General features: G+C 40.1%; 2 protein-coding genes across 4 annotated transcripts in view; one reads left to right on the top strand and one right to left on the bottom strand.

Moving 5' to 3' along the window:
* dennd3a (DENN/MADD domain containing 3a) overlaps window positions 1-18,250 on the top strand; it is a 63,795-nt gene extending 45,545 nt beyond the window's left edge. For 2 of the 3 annotated variants that reach the window (XM_036567591.1, XM_036567590.1), the window contains exons 18-25: window positions 694-823; window positions 3,695-3,802; window positions 9,255-9,394; window positions 11,236-11,396; window positions 13,153-13,292; window positions 14,425-14,543; window positions 16,369-16,506; window positions 17,220-18,250. In XM_036567591.1, coding sequence (XP_036423484.1) covers window positions 694-823; window positions 3,695-3,802; window positions 9,255-9,394; window positions 11,236-11,396; window positions 13,153-13,292; window positions 14,425-14,543; window positions 16,369-16,506; window positions 17,220-17,420 — 1,137 coding nt within the window. In that variant the 3' untranslated portion in view covers window positions 17,421-18,250. The remainder of the gene's footprint in view (window positions 1-693; window positions 824-3,694; window positions 3,803-9,254; window positions 9,395-11,235; window positions 11,397-13,152; window positions 13,293-14,424; window positions 14,544-16,368; window positions 16,507-17,219) is intronic. The other variant, XM_036567592.1, reaches the window with a different exon arrangement.
* Window positions 18,251-19,246: 996 nt separating this feature from the next.
* On the bottom strand, window positions 19,247-21,525 carry LOC118806183 (tubulin alpha-8 chain-like). Its single transcript, XM_036567589.1, has 4 exons — window positions 21,410-21,525; window positions 21,091-21,310; window positions 20,843-20,991; window positions 19,247-20,406 (listed from the first exon to the last, which is right to left on the bottom strand). Exons 1-4 carry the CDS (start codon window positions 21,410-21,412, stop codon window positions 19,432-19,434), a joined length of 1,347 nt encoding a protein of 448 aa, XP_036423482.1. The 5' UTR covers window positions 21,413-21,525; the 3' UTR covers window positions 19,247-19,431.
* Between the last annotated feature and the right edge of the window lie 2,846 nt (window positions 21,526-24,371).

Raw genomic sequence — 24,371 nt, 5'->3', positions numbered from 1 at the left:
GCTCTGCTGATACAATTACTTTCTTATAAGCACCAAATAGCTGGAGATAACATACAAGTGCTGCCATATGCAGAAGTTTGGCTGTTTCTTGTGTAATGACACGTTTGGGAGGAAATTACTGTTTGTTTGCCTAATTTAATGAAAACATAAAACGCGGCCTGTGAAAAAGTTACAGTACGTTTAATATTTTGTTTTTTTACAATGTTAAACTCTAGTAATAAATAGAAATTGTGCAATAAAATTAGCATTAAAATGCCATGTTTAAGTCAGTTCTCTCTAAAGATGTATTGACTTATTTTCACTTAGAAAATCAACAAAACATTGTTCAGATTTTTGGAAAATGACTGTACAGGTTATATTTCTCAGTTTTATGTACAGCTGTGTCTCCATGTTACAGACTATCCAGGCTTAAAATTACAAGAACCCCTGAACTGTTATGTATTTCTAGTCCAATCTCTGCAGAGTGCCGTGAGACTCTTTGGCTTTGTCCTCACTCATTCCGTCCGTTTCCTCTGTAAAAAATGCAAACAATATATCTCGGAAAGTATTTGCCCTGAGCGCGGGTTACATTGTCTACAGTTCTGCGCTCTAGAGAATGACTTCTGAGAACAGTTGCAGATGTGGAAATGTATTTGATTCAGATGTGTAATCAGTAAGGCATCTAACTTTGAGATCCTGCCCACCCCTTCACAGGACCCTCAGTATGTAGAGCAGGCTTTGACGAACGCTCTGTTGATGGACGCTGTGGTCGGCTGTCTTCAGTCTCAGAAAGCTATTTTTGCTGCTTCTAAACTTGCCTACTTCGACAGGATGAAACGAGAAGGTTTGTAACCACATTTCAAAAAGATTTTTACTCCTTGGTGCCTCCCAAACACGAGGAGGCCTGTGACAGTTATTACATAATCACCCAAACGCAGCCATTTGGCAGGATTGCAATCCAGTGTTATAGCTTCTTACTCCATACTCTAAGGATTGGGTGTGTTGGGCGGAGGCAAAGACCAAAGAGAGTTATAGCTTCTTACTCCATACTCTAAGGATTGGATGTGTTGGGCGGAGGCAAAGACCATTTCTAACTTCTTATTCCGTACTCTAAGGAGTTTAGAGGGCAGTGCAAGAAATGTTTTTGTTTATTTGTTTCTTTTTTATCTTATATTTTCACTCTTAAGAAAAGATGTAGCTTTGTTCAACTCACGATTCTGTATAACTCTCTCAGCACCGCTGTGGTAAGAAATGGCACAGGAGATCATTTATACCAACAACGATCACAAAACATCGTCACTGTGCATTTTTGTATACTGAGCCACTGACAGGACAGGCTCACTGGGCACCAACTGGACAATACATTATATCTCTATACTCATTTTACTATGCACTGTCACTTTGTTTATACTTCCATAAATATCGCATACTGCACAGCTGTCAATATAGGTTATCATTTACAGTGCATAGTCACTCGGTTCATTCACTGGAGGGGATGTGCACCACTGCACTGTCAACTGCGTAGTATTTATGTGATTTTACTACTTATTCTTGTACTGCATGTTATATTTTTATGGTTTAGTATATTTCATTATTTATCTTTACTTCTTCTATTTCGGCATCTGTAAATAGCCGCACGGCGACACTTTTGCTCTTGTTTTGCTCTTTACTGTACTTTGCACTGCTGTAATAGAAGACTTTCCCTTTGGGATTAATAAAGTGATATATTGGTGTTGTCAGAAGAAAATCTCATATCTCAATTTTTGTTGTTTTTCAGTTTTTGACATAATTTGAAAGCACCTGATACCCTTTACATCGTATATAAATATCATGATGAATGGACTAAAAGAAACGACCCAAAATGACTTAGAAAAAGTCTGGTTCCATTGACTTACATTAAAAGTAAAGTATGTTTTTTCCTTCTCCTGTAAAGTTACCATTTTGGAGATACAAGGTTTTCTTCCGTCAACAGCGATAACTATCTATCTATCTATCTATCTATATGTCTGTCTATCTATCTATCTATCTATCTATCTATCTATCTGTCTATCTATCTATCTATCTATCTATCTATCTATCTATCTATCTATCTATCTATCTGTCTATATGTCTGTCTGTCTGTCTATCTATCTATCTATCTATCTATCTATCTATCTCTCTGCCTGTCTATATGTCTGTCTGTCTATCTATCTATCTATCTATCTATCTATCTCTCTCTCTGCCTGTCTATATGTCTGTCTGTCTATCTATCTATCTATCTATCTATCTATCTATCTGTCTATCTATCTATCTGTCTATCTGCCTGTCTATATATCTGTCTGTCTATCTATCTATCTATCTATCTATCTATCTATCTATCTATCTCTCTGCCTGTCTATATATCTGTCTGTCTATCTATCTATCTATCTGTCTATATGTCTGTCTGTCTGTCTATCTATCTATCTATCTATCTATCTGTCTGTCTGTCTATATGTCTGTCTGTCTGTCTATCTATGTATCTGTCTATCTATCTATCTATCTGTCTATATGTCTGTCTCTCTGTCTGTCTGTCTGTCTGTCTGTCTATCTATCTATCTATCTATCTATCTCTCTCTCTGCCTGTCTATATGTCTGTCTGTCTATCTATCTATCTATCTATCTATCTATCTATCTATCTATCTCTCTGCCTGCCTATCTATCTATCTATCTATCTATCTATCTATCTATCTATCTATCTATCTATCTCTCCGCCTGTCTATATGTCTGTCTGTCTATCTATCTATCTATCTATCTATCTATCTATCTATCTATCTGTCTAACTGTAGACGTTTGTGAGTGCAGTGTGTCATTTGGAAAGTACTACCAGTGTTGGATTCTAAATAAGCACACCTAGAAAGCAAAATGGCTAATAAGCTAATTTGGCCCTTTTAGGCTTGTTCTTCAATAGTTGCAGACAAAAAACAAGAACAGACGAATCGTTAATCTCAATTATTTTAATGACGATTAATCGTCAACTAAAATTTCATAATCATGACGGCACATATTTATCAGTTTTCTCATAGAAAAGGATGCTGACCCAGAGGAAAGAAATATGAGATCCTCATGTACTTCAGACATGCTCAAGCCCTGCTTGAAATCAGAGTGAGAGCCGTTTTCTCCTGTTTCTGAACTTTGGCTCCTGAGAAATAAAACTCAGACTTTCTCACTGTGATCAAAATGTTGTCACACATGTGGCTTAACTCTGTAGTGTCTGACTCGTCTCAGCTCGGTCTCAGCTTACTAATATATCCACAAGAAAAGTGTAGCATCTCATCAGCTTCTTACACAGCTCTATTCTGTATCTCAGAACTCTTTCCACAGTCAGTCAGTGTAGAAGGTGAACCCACGCTCTTCTCGTTCATCACCAGAACTCCTAACAACGAAATGCTGATGTTAATCTCCTCTTTTCTCCTAAGGGGGTTTAGGAGAGTGAAATCAGTGATCCTTCATTAAACAGTGTTGAGATGTGCTTGATTTCTTTGAGAAAATCCTTAGAAAGACATTTTTCCTCCGGGAATCGAGCGGCAGCTTCCCTTGTCCATATAATAATATTCATGTAAGAGGAGAAAAACAGCTTCTTGAGTTTTATACTGTTTGATGAACTTGGATCATAGTTACTGTGTTTCAATTTGCTATTTAATAAAAAAAATATCTAATGTTTAGAGAGACGCATTTAACAGGTCTGTGTTTCCAACAGTGCCGATGATGGTCCCCAAAACTACATCAGAGACCCTGAAGCATAAAATCAACCCCTGTCTGAACCTGCCCTCTCCTCAAGCTGTGGACATTCTGCTCTATACTCCAGGTGAGAAATGGCATCTCGTCTATAGTTCCTCCATTTATGTTTACTTTTTACCAGCTGGGAACCAGGACTGTCAGAGCCAGGCCTTCGGTTTGGGTGATAAGTATCAAAACATTGTCAAAAACAAGAAAAAACCTCTACAGTAATGCTCATTCGTGCAGGCGCCCTTATGGGATTTGTAATAGTATGTTAGCTAACCAAGCTAACACTGGTGCATAGGAACACTTTAGGCCATTCGAGACTAAACACAGATATTTGAAGCTTGAAAAGACATTCGGTGTGTTTTATTTGAGCTCTTAACAGGCAAGAACATATTTTATCTGGCTTGTATCAGTTTCAGTAAGGAGTCTTGGGATAGAGCTGCTGCTGCTGCTGCTGCTCTTTTTCATTGTTGACAGCTGACTGAAACCTGGTTAGACTACAACTCAAATTGTCACGTTCTAATTATGTTCATAGTTAATCTAACATGTCAAACCTTCGCTTCAGCTCCTGAAGTCCTAACCAATGACAGAGCTCGCTTGGCTGTATCTACATAGATACTGTAATTTTCCATTGGGCTTTTTTTAATGTTTTTTTATGTTTCCAACCAAAACTTGGCCATGAAATAAGAGGATTAGTACAGTGCTTGCAGAGTTTAAATGCGGCTAGCATGATTGTTCTATTAAATAAAAAACGAGTTACACATTCCAGAAGAATAACTAGAAGGTTCTGAGGCTTATCCACTGACTTTTAGATACATAGGCCCCATCCCGTTTCTTATGTTTACCACTACCCCTTGTTTCCAAGTGGAACTGAGTTACAAGGGGTAGTGGTTAAAATCTTCCCTCAGAAATGGAACAACCCTCAAATAAAAAGAGCATCACTTCATTAACAGCTACTAGCGCTGCTCTGTAGGCGACCCTGCCAGTCTGCAGTGATAGCAGAGGAGGGTAAAGTTCAGCTCCTCACTGCTGGGCTTTAGTTACATTTAGGGAATCATATGCCTTCAAAGAGGGGGGCAATTATTTATTATTGCCCACCCCTAATTCTTTGGTGATATGAAGCTGAATTCAGCTATTCTCCAGCTTCTTGCTCGAATTTTCCCGTTCCACCTTAAATAGTGCAGCAGTTCTGATGCCTGAGGCGCCAGAATGTAACCGCTACACCATTTAAGGTGGAACGGGAAATTTAGCTAGCTAGCTACTGAGATATCAGCTACTACTAGTGATTTTTTTTAAGCCTGTTATGAAGAAAAGGACCATAATAAATTGAAACGACATTAAACTAAGATAATACAGTGGTTATCGTAATTTTTAACAGGGAAAATATTTACATTTGTGGGTTTCTTTCGTCGCTTGTGCAGCCATCTTGCCAGTTTTTCTTTTCTATTTTCAAAACACTCTGTTTGGAGCCTCTGAAAAGCCTCCGTTAGGAGGGCCATGTAGCCCTAACACTTCACCCTACCCCTCTGTCTCAACAAAAATTGGGACACCCTACCCCTAGTCATTTAGACTTGCCCAGTGCAACTTATATAAACCTGCAAACAAACTGATTTAGAAGCAGAGTGAATTAAAAATACACAGAGCATCTGAAAGCACTCAAACTTAAAAGGAAAGAGTCTTATCAGAGCATGGAGTCTTGCCAAGTACAAATGTAGAGCAAAAAAAAAACATTTCAAAGAGCACCAATAGAATAAGAGCAACAACCTACAAAGAACTTCCTAGCAAATAAAACGCCTAATCGCTCTGCAAGTGCATAATCTTTACACAGGAATTCAGATAACAGCGCTGCAGATGACTAAGGCTGCCTCCAGCCAGCAATGCAGTCCAGGAAAGACCTGTTTGCATTCCACCTTGACGTAGAAACGCTAGAGTTACAGATCGTCTCCTGTGAAACAGCCAGAGGCAGTTTTGGTTCTAAACTGGTTTTAGACACCCAGATTGGAAACTGTGGCTTCCAGACAGCCACTGTCTTTATGCAGACTGCATGACTGCCCCCAAAAAGCACTGTACGGTTGCATTGGCCAGGAATCGGACCCGGGTCTCCCGCATGGCAGGCGAGAATTCTGCCACTGGACCACCAATGCAAGGACAGTAGGATATGGCTTTGCTAAACAGTTGCCTACATATCAGAGCTCAAGCCAAAAGCCCAATCTCATTTCACCCCACCCCTTTCAGCCCTACCCATTCGTTTTGCACATTCACGCCTAGGGGTGGAGTGTCCCGATTCTTGTTGGGAGGGGTAGGTCGGCCCTCCAGACAGAGGTCTTTTAGAGGCACACTTCAAATGGAGTTGAGAAATCAACACACCGATCAATAAAGTAGCCACGTTTTGTGTATTTCAAATGGGTTCATCAAATCTTAACAGGATCCAAAGTCACTCACATTTTACAGGCTAGCTTGCATGTTGTATAGCTAGGCTAACTACAGCAAAACAGCAGTCTGTCCTACATACCACAAACCAATCCACTAGCATTCCCAGGCATTGAATTCCCAGGCATTTCTCAGATTTCCTGCGGAACAACCACAAAAGGATGCCTGTTGTCATGTTGGAAATGTCCAGCAAAACTCATTACATTTCTTTATGTAAAAGTCATCAACGACTACCGATGACGTGTCGGCCTCTTGAAGGGTTGGTACAATTTGTACACTCTTTAAAACGATGGTTCTTCAAGGGTTCTTTAGTAAAGAAAATTGTTCTATACAGAACCATGAATACTCAAAGAACCCTGTGCATGATTAAAGGGTTCTTTGCATCATGAAAGCTGTAGATGGTTCTATATAGAACCCTCTTTCTATTGTTGCAAGCACAAAGGTTCTATGTAAAAGCATCCACAACACATTCTGAAGAACGCGTTCATGTTGCAAATAACTCTTTAATCACACACGGGGCTTCTTTTAGAGTTCATGGTTCTTTATAGAGCCCTTGGATAACCATCTTTTTAAAAGTGTAGGGGAAGATTTCAACTACCACCCCCTGGAACTGAGTTAGGGGCAAGGTGACACTCGAAAAACAAGGGGTAGGGGTGAAAATAAGGAAAGGGGACTGGAATAGACTTGATAAGGGCTCTCAGTCTGGGATCTCCCTGGGCCGATCTGAACAGAAAAAAACCCTCAGTTGGCCACTATAGTTCATTTTTGTTGTTTGTATAAAGCCCCATTCAGACAGGACTACATTTACATGGGGTCCTGGGGTAATTTCCCAGGACCCCATGTAAATTTAATGAAGACTGTAGGGGAAGATTTCAACAACCACCCCTTGGAACTGAGTTCGGGGCAAGGTGACACTCGAAAACGAGGAGTAAGGGTAAAAACAAGAAATGGGATTGGGCCTAAAGGTGCAGTTTATGAGCCGTGTACATGGTTAAACACAAAATATGTTTCGTATGCATTTGAGTGAGGGCCACACAAAATATGGGGCAATCATGAAAAGCGATGGTGGAGATATACACTTTACACGTGACTGATAAAATGTTGTGCTTATGGACTAAAGTTTGAGCAACTTGCCGTGGCTGGTTTTGCATTCTTTTGCCTCTGCCCTTTTAACACCAGGCTCAAATTTGGGTTAAAGTCCCAAAAGACGTGTTATTGAGAGATTCCGTTTAACAATGGCAGCAGCCACAGTGGACATATGTGAGCCTCAAACATGCATCTGTTCACGCTCAGGACACTGTTTAAACACTCAGGATCAGACGTGCGTTTGTGAGACGACACAATGGTAAATATGCAGTGATGTGGCTGCGACGTGCACGGCCTGTGAAGCTGTTTTGGTGGGAAAGAACTTCATTTTAAACACCAGCATTGCTTCATCACTGATCTTTCATTTTCTGTTCTGTCTCGAATTTAAACCCTGCAGCTCAGGCAGTGGGCGTGGCCACACACAGTTTGTATGATTGACATTGTGGGCACGTTAAGACACAGTTTGTGCTGCGCTTGTGTTTGTATGTACATCTAGTGTTTTTTTCTTTTATTTTTAGAGGCAACACTAAACACTGTGATGATCTAAGTACACTTTCCACCCATATAAACAGTTCTACAGTTCTGCTCCACACTAAAGTGCAGGGAAGTCTTCAGACAAGTCTTGCCGTGAACCTTTCGCCTACTGGTAGATTAAGGACTTGGGTCACATTCCGTAAGTTTCACCTACCACACTTGATAAGGGCTCTCGGTCTGGAATCTCCCTGGGCCAGTTTGAACAGATGAAATCCGTCGGTTGTCCACTCTAGTTCGTTTTTGTTGTATGTTTAAAGCCCCATTCAGACAGGACTAAGGCCCAGTCCCATTTCACCCCTCGCCCCTACCACTTAGCCCTTAGCCCTCTGTTTTGCGCGTTCATGTCTAGGGGTAGGGTGTCCTGATTTTTCTTGAGATAGAAGGGTAGGGTGAAGTGTTAGGGCTACATGGCTACATTTTCAGAGACTCCAAATGGAGAGTTATGAGAAAAAAAGAAAAAACGTCAAGACGGCTGAACAAGAGACCAAAGAAACCCACAAATGTGAGAATTTTCTCCATTAAAAAAATGATAACCATTGTATTATATTAGTTTAATGTCGATTCAATGTATTATGGTCGTTTTCTTCATAACAAGCATAAAAATATTATAATAGTATGCTAATGTCTTGGTAGCTAGCTAGCTAACTTTCCTGTTCCACCTTAAATAGTCCAGCAGTTCTGACGCCTGAAGCGCCAGAATGTAACTGCTGCACCATTTAAGGTGGAACGGGAAAATTCGAACAAGAAGCTGGTGAATATCTGACTTCAGCTTCGAATCACCAAAGAATTAGGGGTGGGAGATAATAAATAATTGTCTTAAACCCCTCTTTGAAGGCATGTGATGCCCTAATTGTAACTAAAGCCCAGCAGTGAACATTTCCCATCGCCGCTATCACTGAAGACGGGCCGGGTCCCCTACAGAGCAGCACTAGTAGCCTGTTAATGAAGCAGTTTTCCTTTTTTTTTCTTTTTTTTTAAGGATTGACCCATTTTGAAGGGCAAGATTTCAACCACTACCCCTGGAACTGAGTTCTTGCCCTTCAAAATGGGTGTTAGGGTGACACTCAGAAACAAAGGGTAGGGGGATAGGGCCTAAACGTACATCGGGTCCTGGGGGTTTTTTTATTTTTTTTTACAGACGTACTGCTGATCGTACTGCATCAGGAAGCAGACACTAGAATATGTGAGCGGGATGTGGACGTGCTATGCTTTTCTTTAGACTTTGATTCGCTCATTTGAATGTAACTGTGTCGGTCACATGGTCACTCAGAGCTGACCTACTGTCACTCACGTTGTCGAGGTGATGCAGGGTGGGTTTGAGGTCCATTGAACAAAAATAGGTCACACATTCATTCTCCTGGCAGACGTCCAGCAGCGTCCCCCAGCTCCAGGCCAACTCCCAGATAGAAACTGCATTGTTAAAGTGAAGGAAACCTCTGTGTTCTTTCCTGCTCTTTTTAATGTCTAACTGTGGCTTATTATAGGAGAGCTGGGTGCAGCGGGCTCAGAGGGCAGTGGGTACCCAAAGCTGTGGTGCGCTTTGAGTGGAGGGAAGGTGGTGGTGTTCGATGCTGCCAGCTGGTCCATGCAGCAGAACTGCATTCAAGTGGGGACCTCCCGCCTGGTAAGGGAATCCTCCACATACAGTCACCTGAAGAAAAGTGATGTGGTGTATATTAAAAAGGCTTGAACAGCCAGAGGTTATAGGCTATTCAGGGGGTGGGCTGAGGAAGGCTTAAAAGGAAACCCATAATAATCAATCAATCGATCAACCTTTATTTAAACTCAGAATACATTGAGGGAGACCCTCATTTACATGGTAGCCGAGCAACACAGAAATCAGGGATTGAGAAGTTGGGTAGTAAAAATAAATCAAATCTTATGATAAAATAATAAAAATCATAGTAAAATTTAATAAGAAATGACCAATAAACTGTTAAATCAATAAAACATTAAAATTACAATATAGTAATTTAACAAGTAACGGATCAGATAAGGATAAAATAAATAAAAACATAAATTAATGAAATAAAAGAGAGAAATAGAAGACATAATACAATAAATTGATGATAATAAAATAAAAAAAAGAATTCAATAAATAAACAGAATACTAATAAAATAAATAAAAGGAATAAAAAGAATAATAAAAAGTAAAACAAGAGCTAAAACATACCAGAAATCATATTAAAAGTTGAGTAAATTTAAGTAAAGCAGTTGCGGGCTGTGTGGAGGTGGTTCAGTCAAATGCAAATGAGTTAATTGACTAAAAATTAAGGATGCAAAATGATATTGGAATCATATCAGTACTGGCAGATAATTGATTTAAATTAAATTATAAACATTGGATTTGACTGATATTTCAATTCAATATGTATTAGCCTGTTAATTGTACTCCAGAAGTGCAGGATGTAAAGGTGATGCTGGGCTGCTGTGCTAAAATATCTGCTTTTTTATATTTCAGTATTTTTAATTTTCTAAAATTAATGTTACATTTCTTTGTAATGATAATCCAGATTGATATAGTCCCGATTTCTGCATTTTATAAACGTTAATGTATCAACATCAGCAGATATTTACGTCAGCCCAGAATTCCCAATTTAGCACATCGCTAGTGAGAATGTATCTAAAGGAGCCAGTTTAACTGCATCAGTTTTATAATGTTAGAATGAATTATAATAATAATATAAAGTATGCATTTATTTTTTCTGGCAAAATGAAAAGCTCAGGCTATTTTCAAATGTAAAGATAAAAAGTACTTGGTTTATAATAATAATAATAATAATAATAATAATTATAATAATAATTATAATAATAATGTTTATTCATACAGCACCTTTCATACATTAAAAATGCAGCTCCAAGTGAAAAAGCAATACAAAGTAAAACAACAGAGGAAGAAGAAAGAAATATCATCAAAAATAAAAAAAACTAAAATAAACAAATAATAAATAGCAGAAAAGGGATTTATTAATAATTACAATTAATTATTTATAAAAATGAGAAAGAAAAAAGAAAAAATACCATAAAAATGCCACTATAAAGAGAATAAAAGTAATAGTAATCTTCCAGTAAAAACAAGTAAACAATAAAAAATAGTTACATGCTAAAGTAAAGAAATATGTTTATAACCTTTTAAAAAACATTGACTGTATAGTTTTTAATGATCTATATTTCACCACTATGTACATTGTTTCTCCGCTCATTTGTGTACTCAGTGTATTTTTAGAAGAAACTTTGAATCATACAAAATAATTTCATTCAATTGTGGTGAAATTGTGGAGCCATTGAATCATTTCCTAAAGAATCATTGGGAGATTTTCTTCCTGGTAATTGGTCTGTTTTGCATGCTCTGTTACATTCTGCTGAGTAGCTCGCAGGCTTTGCTGCCTCCTGGTGGTTTCTGTTCCCCACCTCAAGTTCACGTCATGATTTCACCACCTGACCTTGTTTTGTTGACTTGTCTAGAATTGCATGCTGGGAGTGGACCAGCAACAGCTGTGGATTGGCTCTGAGGACTCGGTCATTTACATAATCAACCCGCACAGCATGGCCTGCAATAAACAGCTGACGGAGCACCGTGCTGAGGTCACCGGCCTCGCCCTGGAAGACCGGCCTGATAAATACAGGTAGCTCATACTGATACTGCTCACGTCCATAAACCGCTCCCAGTCCCATGACTAATGCTAGTTTATTTTTGGTTTGCATTTCCTTGTGAGTTCACTCACGGTTTTCCCCCTCAGTATATATCCTTTATGGTGTCTTAAAAAAGTCTTTTATAAAGTCAATATAAAGCAGTCTTATCTACTAAGAGTCTGAGCTTTTGTTCCTACACATGAGATTCAGCTGACCAAGCAAATCATTTATCAACTAACAAGCCTCACAACATCAGCCATGATGTTACTCATTATAATTATAATGAGGCATATCATTGGAACTCTGATTGCTGTCATTGAATGTGTGTGGATAATATTTGGGACCACGTCTGAGTTAGTCAGATTTCCAGGGTGGTCCTAGGGAACGAATGTTAGTGTCCTTTTTTTGTTTTATACTGCAATGTATGTAGACACCTGACCATCACATCTATCTGAGCTTGTTGGACATCCAGTTTCAAACTCATCAAACTATGACTGTAAGGAGCTCACTGTGTGCACAGGGGCACAGTCATGCTGAAACAGGAACAAAGGGGCTGAAACCCTGACCATTATCCCTCCTCCACCAAACTTCACTGTTGGTACTATGCATTCTGAAAGGCAGTGTTCTTCTGGCATCTACCAAACCTGGATTCATCCATCGGACTGCCAGATAGTGAAGCATGATTCATTACTCTAGAGACCATGTTTCCACTGCTCCAGAGTCCAGTGGTGGTGTGATTTACACCACTCCTGCCCACACTTGGCATTGCGCATAGTGATCTTATGTTTATGTGCAGCTGCCCAACTGTGGAGACCCATTTCATGAAGCTCCAGACGCACAGCTCTTGTGCTGATGTTGCTTCTAGAGGCATTTTGGGACTCAAGTGATTCAACAGATGATAGTTTTTACGCGCTACGTGCTTCAGCGCTCTTCGGCCTTGCTCTGAGATTGTGTGGTCTACTGCTTTGTGGATGAGCTGTTGTTGCTCCTAGATGCTTCCAATTCACAAAAATGGCACTTACAGTTGACAGGGGCAGACCTAGCACGGCAGAAATTTCATGAACTTACTTGTGGCAAAGGTGGCATCTTATGACAGTGCTACGTTTAACATTGCAAAGCTATGCGCTTGATTTCATACACCCGTTAGCAATAGGTTTGCCTGAAACACCTGAACTCAGGAGAAGTGTCCACATACTTTTGGCCATATAGTGTATTCCAGCTACAGATATGCCTCAGCCAGATTCTCTTCAGCTGAAATTTGCATGCTCAGTGACTTTTTGCTATAAACACAGGTTGTGCTTTATAATGCCCTGAGCTAACGTGCTATCAAGAAGCTAATATGTTAGCCATGGGCTAACACGTTGACCAATGGTACAAAATGATAAAATGCAATATGATGTATAGTTACACTCTTACCTAGAAATTCAGCCATTAGGAGCGGATAACTTTATAATTTAGGATGATCTTACTGGCAGGAGTAGATCCTAGATCAGCACTTTCAGTCTCAGAAGCTTGATGAATGCAGGCGCTGGTATTATATAAACTCCAGTTTACGACTAGTTGGTGCAACAGCCTTAAAGCTGCAGACAGAAAGTTTTGACCGACTTGGATTACGACAAGGCGTGAGCTCTGTTTGTGCAACCTGGCCCTGCTGTGTTAAGAGCCTGGGCTGATCAGGTCCCTGAGGACTCGAATGGAAAACTGCTCGACATGTATCTGTGTCTCATGAGTCCCGTGTCCCTGTTCCAGCCCGCTGGTGGCGTACTCGTGCAGCACGGAGGGCACGGTGATCATGTGGGAGGTGGCCACGCTGCAGGTGAGGCGCCACTTCAGACTGTCCTGTGACGGACTGCGGTCTCTTCAGATCTTTGGTGGAAGGTTATGGTGCTGTAAGTACCTTTTCATAGTTTTGCTGAATAGCTTTATAATGATATCTCATATCTGTAGCCGTTCACTCAATGAATCGAAACACTCACACAATATAAGCATTTCTGCTTTGGCAGACTTAAATTTCAGTAGTCTAAATGAGTGAGTGAGGTGTTTATCAGTATCACATACCTGTTTTTTCTGCTCTAAAACACCAAGTTCAGCTCATCAGCTAATTATCAAACAGCTCACGAGTTCACTCAGATGTGTTAGACAGGAAAACACAAAGCTGCAGGGCCTGTGTCGACAATAAACAACTATTGAGAAAAAAGTCATTGAGAAAAAGGATAGACTGCATTATGAATGCCACTGTTTTTTGCAACTTTTAAAGGGAAATTCCACCAATTTTTCAAAATTTCGGAATAATTATCTGAATAATTAAATCATTAGGATGATTAAGTCATCCAGATTTTAATGTCCTTTTTTATGTAATAATCTGTTCTAGAGAAACTCAGAAAAGACAGACTCAGAATTGTTCACAATGGTGGTAATAGGAAATAGACATCTGAAGAGTATCAAAGATATTACATAAAATTATATATATAAATATGTATATATATATATAGTGCAGCAAGATGGGCCTGGGTTTGTTTCCTGGCCGGGCAACCAGGGTCCTTTCTGTGTGGAGTTTGCATGTTCTCCCCGTGTCTGTGTGGGTTTCCTCCCACAGTCCCAAGACATGCGGTCAGGCCAATTGGACACGCTAAATTGTCCCTAGGTGTGTGTGTGTGAATGTATATGTGTGACCCAGAAAGATAAGCGGCTTAGAAAGTGTATGGGTTTACAATATTTTTGTATATCTCTACTTTTTATACATTACATATAAAAACTCAGTAGACAGGTGTAGGTTCACTGGTGGCTTTGGACAGTAAATAAAATGACTAAATTTGTGTTGTAGACATGGCGACCCCTGGTTCCTATCACCACCACTGTTAAGCAATCTGAATCATTAAGTTTTTCTACCATTAACCATTTTTATATTAAACCACTCTGGAATAGTTTATCTTTGTATCACAACAATTGAAATCTAAAGAAATTTTGAAACATTGGTGGAATTCCCCTCTAAGTTTCCCCTGGTTCATTCTTTGTTTTAAGGTGCTCTGGACTGTGTGATGGAAGTGCGGCGAAATGGCACCCTGCACCGTAAAGTGGCCCTTCCCGATCACCTCCGGGGTCCTCCCAGCTTTTACAGCGGCTTTGTGGTCTTTTATGAGGTGGGCAGCACCACATCTCTTCCTGTTTGCCTTCCTACAGCGTTGCCCCCTGCAGTCCTGCTCCTCTCTGAACACACCGTGTGTTTGTTTACCTCCCGTCAGCTGGTTCAGGAGGCGTGCGTCATAATGCCGGCGAGCGTTTAATGCACTGCTAATGGTTAACAAATGTGGAGGCGGATTTCTGTCTCTGCTTTGAGTTGTGAAGTGTTTTTACGGTGCTGATGATTAGAAACAGACGTTTTATCCATGTTGTTCAAATTTCTAGCTAGTAAAACAGATTATTTCAGTTTATTTATCTTTCAGCCTTTTGATGTTTTCACATGATACCAGCTGGCCTACAGAACGGTCACTTAGGCTTGAGTATATTTTCCATTTATTGCCAGTGGCTCCACACTGCAGTGACTAAAGCGCACCAAATTATGAAAGTAGGTGTTCGTTGATTGGTCAGAAATTTGGGACATATACAAGCACTCATATAACACATATAATCTTGATATAAATGTTTTACCCTCTTTTTTTTGTATTAAAATAGAGATGATTAACATGTGTGGATCACAATCACAGCAATAAAAATAAACTGGATCTCTGCATCGTTGATTGAACAGTGTTTCGAATTAGTCAGATCAGAAATATACTCCATGATCCATGTGCCTAAATCAAATGCATTGCTTTGCTGTTGAGCAGCAACTCATGCTATCAAGCGTCAAAGCAGGCAGATGATGATGACAGAACAGTGCTGATGTGCTGCTAGAGCAAACAGAACCCATGCTCTGGTGTTAAATGCCCTCATTTGGTGCAGACCCTTGTAAAAATGCTGTCCTACCAGCAGAAAACTAAAAAAAGGACCTGCGAGTTTTGGCACACAGCAGTTTTTTTGCTTCACATCTGTCAAAACAAACCAAAAAAGTTCAGTTGATTCTCTCCGAACAAGGCAGATGAGTCACACAGCTTACATTGGCCAAATGTCATGTTTCAGATGTGGCCGGATGGTGTTTCGATAGCTAAGTGTCATCTATACAGACACTCATACTGAATCATACTGAATGTACCGTTTAAGCAAAGTGAGTCAATTGCTCCAACCTGATTCACAGTTTTCTGATGTGTCATAAGCTGATGATATGAGGAACGTTTATAAATTAGGTGTATAATATCAAATACATTTCACTCTTGGACATGACATTGTATATTTTCTGTCTATTCTGTGAACGGAGCCCCTTTATAAGCTTAATGTGTGTATTTTACTAATAAGCTTTGCCCATTTATTCAATTGTTGTTGAGAATTCTAAAAATAAAAAAAAATCTCAGTAGGTTTGAGACCAGAAAAGGGGCGTAATGACAAAAGTTGAACAACAAATGTTTCTCTCTTTTCTCTCATTTCATTCAAAAACACTTTCCCAAATGGGACTGACAAAAATGTGAAAATTCTCTGTTTTAAAGCTTTAATTTCCAGCTGTTCATTTCAGCTTTTCATCAAACTTCTGCTTCGAACACAAGAGTTCCAAAAGAATCGAAACGATCGAGATTGCCTCGCTTGTTTCTGCCATCACTAATGCTGTCTTAAGCTTTGATTGGCTCTTACGGAGCCTTCTGAGCTGTGATTGGCTGTGTTTAACTATAACCAGTTGCGACTGGGTGTAGTTTTGTCTCCCTTCTCTGTGTTCAAAACACAAAATGACAGTTTTTCAAATATGTAATCAAGTGGACGTTACATAGGTCATAATAGTTGAATCGTGTCATCAGCGCTCCTTATAAAGTTGCCATTGACATCTCGTACTGTGTACTGTGGTTCTCCTCACTGTCTTCTTCCTCTGGGCTGATCTTGCAGAGGGAGCAGCTGTGGACCGGCTGCACAAACGCAGGTGAGCTGTGTGTGTGGCACCTCAGTGACCCAAAGAGACCCTTCCAGAGGATCCAGCTGCCTGACTGCGCCGGCGTTATCTGCATGATCAAAGTTAAGAACAAGGTGAGAACCCTCCGTGCTGGCGAGAAGAGCGGTCACACTGGTCTTAATGTATATTTGTTTAAGGTTGGGGAGTTTTGGTGTTCATTTGTTGAACTTTGCATCTGTCTAAAACTATGGAAAATACAAGTATTAAAGGGGAATTCCACCAATTTAACAAAATTTCAGTGTAATTCAATCACTGAGATGTAAACAAAGTCATTCAGAGTGGTTTGGTTTGAAGATTTGGTGTGAAATTGTTCACTGTAGGGAACCTTACCAACTCAGGTGATAGGTATCAGGGGTTTCGATGTAGATATAGCCATTTTATTTGCTATCTATAACCAGCAGTGAACCTACACACATAGAAGATCTGAGAAAATACGTTTTCTTTGGGGACTACTTGGCCGTACAACACCCTGACAACATGTTCCTCTCTGCACTGAATGGTTAAAAAATACATTTTATTGCAAAACCTCCTCAAAACTATCATAAAACAAGGTCTCAGGCAAGTCAGTGCATTCATAACCATTTCATGTAATACCTTTCTGTGAGAGACCCTTTAAAGGCATTACACTCTTTAGACGTCTGGTTCCTATCACCACCACTGTAAACGATAGACAGTGTTTCTCTAGAACAGAACGTTTTACATCAAACCACTCTGAATGACTTTATTTGCATCTTTAACAACTGAATTTTTCAAAGAAGCTGAAAAATGTTCTCTCTTTCTCTCACAGATCTGGGTGGGTTGCCATGGCTACAGTGGAGGTAAAGCTCGTGGGAAGATCTACGTGGTGGACACAGAGCACCACAAGGTGGAGAAGGAGCTGGTGGCTCACTCGGACTCCGTTCAGACTTTGTGCTCAGCTGAGGACCGGTACGTTCTGAGCGGTGCAGCTGGTCAGGATGGAAAGATTGCCATCTGGAAAGTGGAGTGATGGAAAAGAATGGACTCCTACCAGCAGACTTGCAGATACTTCTGCGCCACAGATATGAAGAAATGTAAAGGAACATTCAGACATGGGACGAATCTTATAATGGAAGATTCATTGTATCATAATGCACTCAGATAACGCATGACGAGTTCGATATGAAGGATATCATTTATATTTTTACTGTAATCTGAAGCAGTGGTTTATATTTAAGGGGAAAAAGGGGAAAATTGTTCCTTACTACTTTCAGTGCTGGACTGCCATGATGATATCAGTATTTTTGTACAATGGGTTGCCGTATGTCCAGCGCTTGTAGAGTCGTTTGGGCTTATAAACTTGAGCCATTAAGAGTCATTTTTTTTTTTTATGAAGACTTTAGACCCATAAGGTGTCTGGGTTATAAGTAATTCCATTTATTCCACACTAATATTTGAATGATCCTGTTGTTTTTGCCAGGTTCTCTATGCTGTTCATAGCATAGCATTATGTTTTACTGTCATTATCTTCTGTGTTTTATACTGGAACGTTGTACACATATACTGTTATTTACTGTGGTTTCCTTACTGTCACCTCCGACTTCCCATAGGCTGACCGGGTGTTTTTACTAAAATTATTTCCTATTTTAATTTTCTAAAATTAAATATTTTTCTAGCATTATAAATATAGAGAAAACGTTTTCCAGCATCATGTTCTGTATATCTTGTAAAGGTTGATATTTAGTATTTCAGTAGATGATGCAATACGGGTGAGTCAGTTTTTAGAATAAATTACTCTGCTGCACTTTGTTTTAAGGGGTTGTATTTCCCATTTGGGACAACTAAGGTTAATAAAGTGGACATACTAATACATAAAGCAAGAAGCTACATTTTAACTAGGATTCTCAAACAAAGAATATTGTAATTAATTGCAATAACCACACAGAATGCAATTGAATCCCATCAGTCTTATTTGCTCAGATTTGACCCAAAATAAAGTTAATGTATTTTTTTTAAATAACATTTTACCACATGAATGTAAGGATCATATGAACAAATTCATGTGATTTCCAAAGGAGGAAAAAATTGGAATCTGTTTCATCACTACCATCCAGTGCACACATTAGTCATTGTTGTAACGAAACTTAAAGGGCAGATGGTGTCTTCAAATTCCGTTAGAAAACAAAAATACGAGGTTTAGTTCCAACAGCAATAATATATACAGTCAGTGGTTTCACGCCATTCTCATTCATGCTTCTGAATTCTTGTTACACTTTGCTGTTGCTTTTGTTAGTTTGCTGCTTGTTGATTTATACGCAGGTCTGCCATGTTAACACGTTACCTTTGACAGCCTGATTTGGACACAAGGGTTTATGTGAACCGCCAGGAACCAGGATACATTTTATTTGCTTATATTGACATTTCCTAATCTTGATCCTCACGTCCAATGAAAAAGCCCTTCTTACGTTTAAAATGGTTTCATTATAGCAAAGCAAACACCAAAGCTGGGAGTACAGGAACAGTTCCCACCTTGGAATCACTGGCACATCAAGCAAAGCTCTAATGAAAGACACTTCTGTTAGAACCCATGGACCTTGTAAACCAAGAAAATCAAACTGCTAAAATATACACACACACACACACACACACACACACACACACACACACACACACACACTCTCTCTCTCTGCTGTCAGAACAAAACCTTGTTTTTCCATTTTTGTCATTTTTCAGTTTGACAATTTGAAAATACCTGTTGCTCTTTACAGAGTGTGTAAATTTCATGATCATTGGACCAAAAGAAATGGATCAAAGTTACTTGGACAAAAAAAAATAAGCTCCATTGCCTTAAATTAAAAGTATGTTTTTCCATCTTCTGTAAAGTTACTATTTGAGATACAAGGTTTTATTCCAACAGCAGTGATATATAAGCTACAAGTACAGAATGCATTCACAGTTCACATTTCAAGTCATACTGCATTATTTATTTTATTCAAGATACAAACATCGTACAAAAACCCACTAGCGCAAGAAGACAACTTCTAGTACTCATCTTCCTCTTCCTCAGCATCAGCAGAATCTGCTCCAACCTCCTCATAATCCTTCTCTAAGGCAGCCATGTCCTCTCTGGCCTCAGAGAACTCTCCTTCCTCCATTCCCTCACCCACGTACCAGTGCACAAAGGCCCGCTTGGCGTACATCAGGTCAAACTTGTGATCCAGGCGGCTCCAGGCCTCCGAAATGGCCGTGGTGTTGCTCAGCATGCACACGGCCCTCTGGACCTTGGCCAGATCTCCACCAGGAACTACAGTGGGAGGCTGGTAGTTGATGCCCACCTTGAAGCCTGTGGGACACCAGTCCACAAACTGGATGGAGCGGCGGTTCTTGATGCTGGCGATGGCAGCGTTGACGTCTTTGGGCACTACGTCACCACGATAGAGCAAGCAGCAGGCCATGTATTTACCACGGCGAGGGTCACATTTCACCATCTGGTTGGCCGGCTCGAAGCAGGCGTTGGAGATCTCCGCTACAGACAGCTGCTCATGGTAGGCTTTTTCAGCTGAGATGATGGGGGAGTAGGTGACCAGGGGGAAGTGGATACGAGGGTATGGAACTAGGTTGGTCTGGAACTCCGTGAGATCCACGTTCAGAGCTCCATCAAAGCGCAAAGAAGCCGTGATGGAGGATACGATCTGCGCAATCAGTCGGTTGAGGTTGCTGTAGGAGGGACGCTCAATGTCCAGATTGCGCTTGCAGATGTCAAAAATGGCCTCGTTGTCCACCATGAAGGAGCAGTCGGAGTGCTCGAGCGTGGTGTGAGTGGTCAAGATGGAGTTGTAGGGCTCTACCACCGCAGTGGAAACCTGGGGAGCAGGGTAGACCGAGAACTCCAGCTTTGACTTTTTGCCATAATCGACAGACAGACGCTCCATCAACAAGGAGGTGAACCCAGATCCAGTCCCACCACCAAAGCTGTGGAAGATCAGGAATCCCTGGAGACCTGTACACTGGTCAGCCTGCAGGGGACAAAAGACTCAGGAGCTTGGCAAAGCAATTCATATTGTAGGGCTATTCTACTGTGGTCCTGGAGGTCTGGTGTCCAGCATAGTTTGATGTCTCTTCTCAAGTGCACCAGATTCATCTCTTTTGTTAATCGCTATGGTGGACACCAGCCCTCCAGCGCTGGAGTTGAATACATGCATTTCACATTTACAGCATTTGGTAGATGCTCTTATCCAGAGCGACTTACAATTTGATCATTTTATACAGGTAGGCAAAGGTGGTGTTAGGAGTCTTGCCCAAGGTCTCTTATTGGTATAGTGTAGGGTGGTTGCCCAGGTGGGGAATTGAACCCCAGAGGTGTTACCCACTACACTATACCAACCACATCATTACATCAACCCTCATCATTGTGTATTTATGGGGAAACTTAAGGCCACACCAAACGCTCACCATTTTTCGCATTCGATCAAGCACAGAGTCCACAATCTCCTTGCCGATGGTGTAGTGGCCACGGGCGTAGTTGTTGGCAGCATCTTCTTTGCCACTGATGAGCTGCTCTGGGTGGTACAGTTGCCGATAACTTCCGTTGCGGATCTCATCTGTGATCAAGCACATGCAATCATTGGGAAACAGTTCTGGTAACTGCAAAACATCTACAAACAGAGTAGCAGTTCAAGGTTTAGCCACTGCCATTTTACCTACAACCGCTGGTTCCAGGTCTATGAAGACAGCTCGTGGAACATACTTCTTAGCTCCAGTCTCACTGAAGAAAGTACCAAAAGAGGAATCCGCCAGTGAGGTGCTGCCAGCATTGATCATCCCATCAGGCTGGATGCCATGCTCCAGACAGTACAGCTCCCAGCAAGAGTTACCCATCTGGACACCGGCTTGGCCGATGTGCACAGAGATGCACTCCCTCTGTGGAGCAGACGGGTTCAGTCAAAGCAGTGATTGCCAGAAAATGAGAGCCATGCTTTAAGGAATAGTACAAAGACATTCAATGAACACCAACTTCACCATTGTATTGTGTTGGGAGCACACAAAGAAACGTCCTCAGTCCCTAAAGATGCAGAACAAGCTGTAAGCAGAAGCAAAAACTCAGCTGCTACGTTACTCCACCAGCAAATAAAGCAGTGCCCACTCACACAGCTGTGCCAAATCAGCCACCTGTGCAGCTTAATGAAGAGCGACCTCATGTGGAGGGGTGTGGCTTTTGGATTCATAGAGTCGTGAACCTTCCTTTGCTACTCTGTCAGGTTTAGGTGTCCACACTCTTGAAAAACAGGTTCTTCAAGGGTTCTTTGGTAAAGAGAGAGCGGTACAGAACCATTTCATGTCATGCTTTGAGGGTTCTTTGCAAAGTGAAATGGTTCTTCACGTTGACGGAGAATGTGTTGTGCATGGTCGATAGAACCTTTTTGAAAATGGTTCTATATAGCACCAAAATTGTTCTGCTGTTGTTACGATGTCAAGCCTGGGGCTAGATAGAACTGCTTACAACACATTCTCCATCCGAAGAACCTTTTCACCATGCAAAGAACCATTTAAGCATGAAATGTTTATATAGAACTCATGGTTCTAAACAAAACTGTTCCCTTTACTAAAGAACCCTTGAAGAACCGTCTTTCTTAAGAGTGCATAAATGACCTCAAACTAATTTAACTTTTTAATTCTCAGGGACTGAAAATCTGAGAAAATTATAAAGGAATTCCAGTGTTTTTCCATAATTCCTGTATATTTAAATCATTCAAATTAAAGTATAACCAGTCATTCTGTTTATGGTGGTAACATGTTGAGGTTAATGATTCTCAAAGCTACCTCACAAGTTCACATGAAATGGTTGTGAATGCGCTGCCTGATGTCTGAGACATTGTCTTATGAGAGTTTTGTGATAAGATTTTGGCCTAAAACTTATTTCTCAGAACACATTTATGGCAAAAAGTTACATGCAGGACGTCGTGAGGCAAAACAGTTACCAGAAAAAAAAAATTCAGATTTATCAGTATTTTACCATCATAAACATTATATCAAAACTTAGAATGGTTCACTGATGGTTTTGGATAGTAAATAAAATGGCTATATTTGTGTTCTGAACATCATGACCCCTGGTTCCTATCACCACCACTGTAACGAAATCAGAGTCGATAAGTTTCTCTCCAATGAACCACTTCACATCAGACCACTCTGAATGACTTTGCTTGCACCTCCACAATTTAATTATGCAGAAATTTTGAAAAAACTGTGGAATTCCCCTTTAAGTTCACACTGTCCAATCACTGCTGGTTGCTGGGCTATTAACACTGGGCAGAGTAATGATACAAGACATTTCGATATTGTTTTTATTTATATGGGGTGTCACCAGCAGGGCTCTGTACTATCTCAATGTCTCCACAAGGTGGGCTGATGACCACTGAAATAGAGGGTTTTACTTTTAGGGTGTTTTTACCATTTTGACCAGCAGGTGTCGTCACTGTGCGCCGTTTCAAACCAGTGAATCTTTTTTCCCCTCGAAGCTGTTGGCTAAGTTGGTCCAAAGCTTCAGAAAGCCTAGTTTATCTAATCACCAGGTTAAAAGCTTGGCCACATTCAGCTCCTGCCATTTTACCTACAACCGCTGCTTCCAGGTCTAGACAGCTTGTGGAACATACTTCCCAGCTCCAGTCTCACTGAAGAAAGTACCAAAAGAGGAATCTGCCAATGAGGGTGCTGCCAGCACTGATCATCCCATCAGGCTGGATGCCATGCTCCAGACAGTACAGCTCCCAGCAGGAGTTACCCATCTGGACACCGGCTTGGCCGATGTGTACAGAGATGCACTCCCTCTGTGGAGCAGAAAGTAATTACAGCTGCAGAAAAAGTGTAATACTTAGAAAGAAAGTAGGCTGCCATTTACACCATGTCCAAATCTCATGACAAACAGGCTAATAGATATGTTACATATTGCAGCTGTTGGAACAAAACCTCGTATATCCATTTTTGTCTTTTTTTCCATTTTTGACAAAATTTGAAATTGCCTGTTGCTCTTTACGTTGCGTGTAAATTGTATGATGGATGGACTAAATAGAATGGAAAAAATATCTGGTTCCATTGACTTACATCAAAATTAAAGTATGTTTTTTCCTTCTTCTGTAAAGTTATTATTTTGGAGATACAAGGTGTTCTGACAAATATATATATATATATATATATATATATATATATATATATATATATATATGCAACATAATTTGTCACACAAATGATATATGGTTAGTATTTGTAGAACACTGACCAACTGCATGTTTCATTATTAAGAGATCAAAATTAGTCCTGTTTAACTGGATTTAGTGCAGCACAGTACGTGAAATATTGAATAAACATCACTGTGTTCATAGTTTTTGTCTGGTTCTATTTTCTTAGTTCGAATTGATCAGATGTCTAAATATTGTCACACATCATGTATCATGAAAATTTCTCAAAATATCACTTTTTTTTTGCTGTAATGCCCACCTCTAACACTCTCACACACACACACACACACACACAAATACACTGCATGTACATCCACACATATATACACAATGTCATTAAATATAATTATAATTATGTAATGTATGTCTATACACAATGTATATACTGTAATATGAGAAAAAAACTATTAATGTATGTACTACAAATGTAACCTTATCAGTCTAAATCTGTCATATTCAGTCTAAATTACACACACAGACGAAGCTGTTGTTGTCCTAATAAACCTGAATGTGCACTAAAAACAACCTCATGATGTTCAAAGGTTGTGAAATCCAGTTCTAGGTTAGAGATTAAGGATTATTCTCACAATGGGGCTTTCACATATTTTCCCAGATTAGGTTTACTCTCTTTAATCCCATCTTTAATGTTAATGTTAATTAAATGTGCAAAGATCATCATCTATCAAAGAATATTAAATTCATACCCATCTGCTGTTTGCAGAGTCATCAACACCGGCGCTAAATGATGT

The sequence above is a fragment of the Colossoma macropomum genome, unplaced genomic scaffold (assembly GCF_904425465.1).
Source record: "Colossoma macropomum unplaced genomic scaffold, Colossoma_macropomum, whole genome shotgun sequence".
Classification (NCBI taxonomy): domain Eukaryota; kingdom Metazoa; phylum Chordata; class Actinopteri; order Characiformes; family Serrasalmidae; genus Colossoma; species Colossoma macropomum.
Note: the sequence above shows the minus strand (reverse complement) of the source record. Positions and strands in the feature narration are given on the sequence as shown.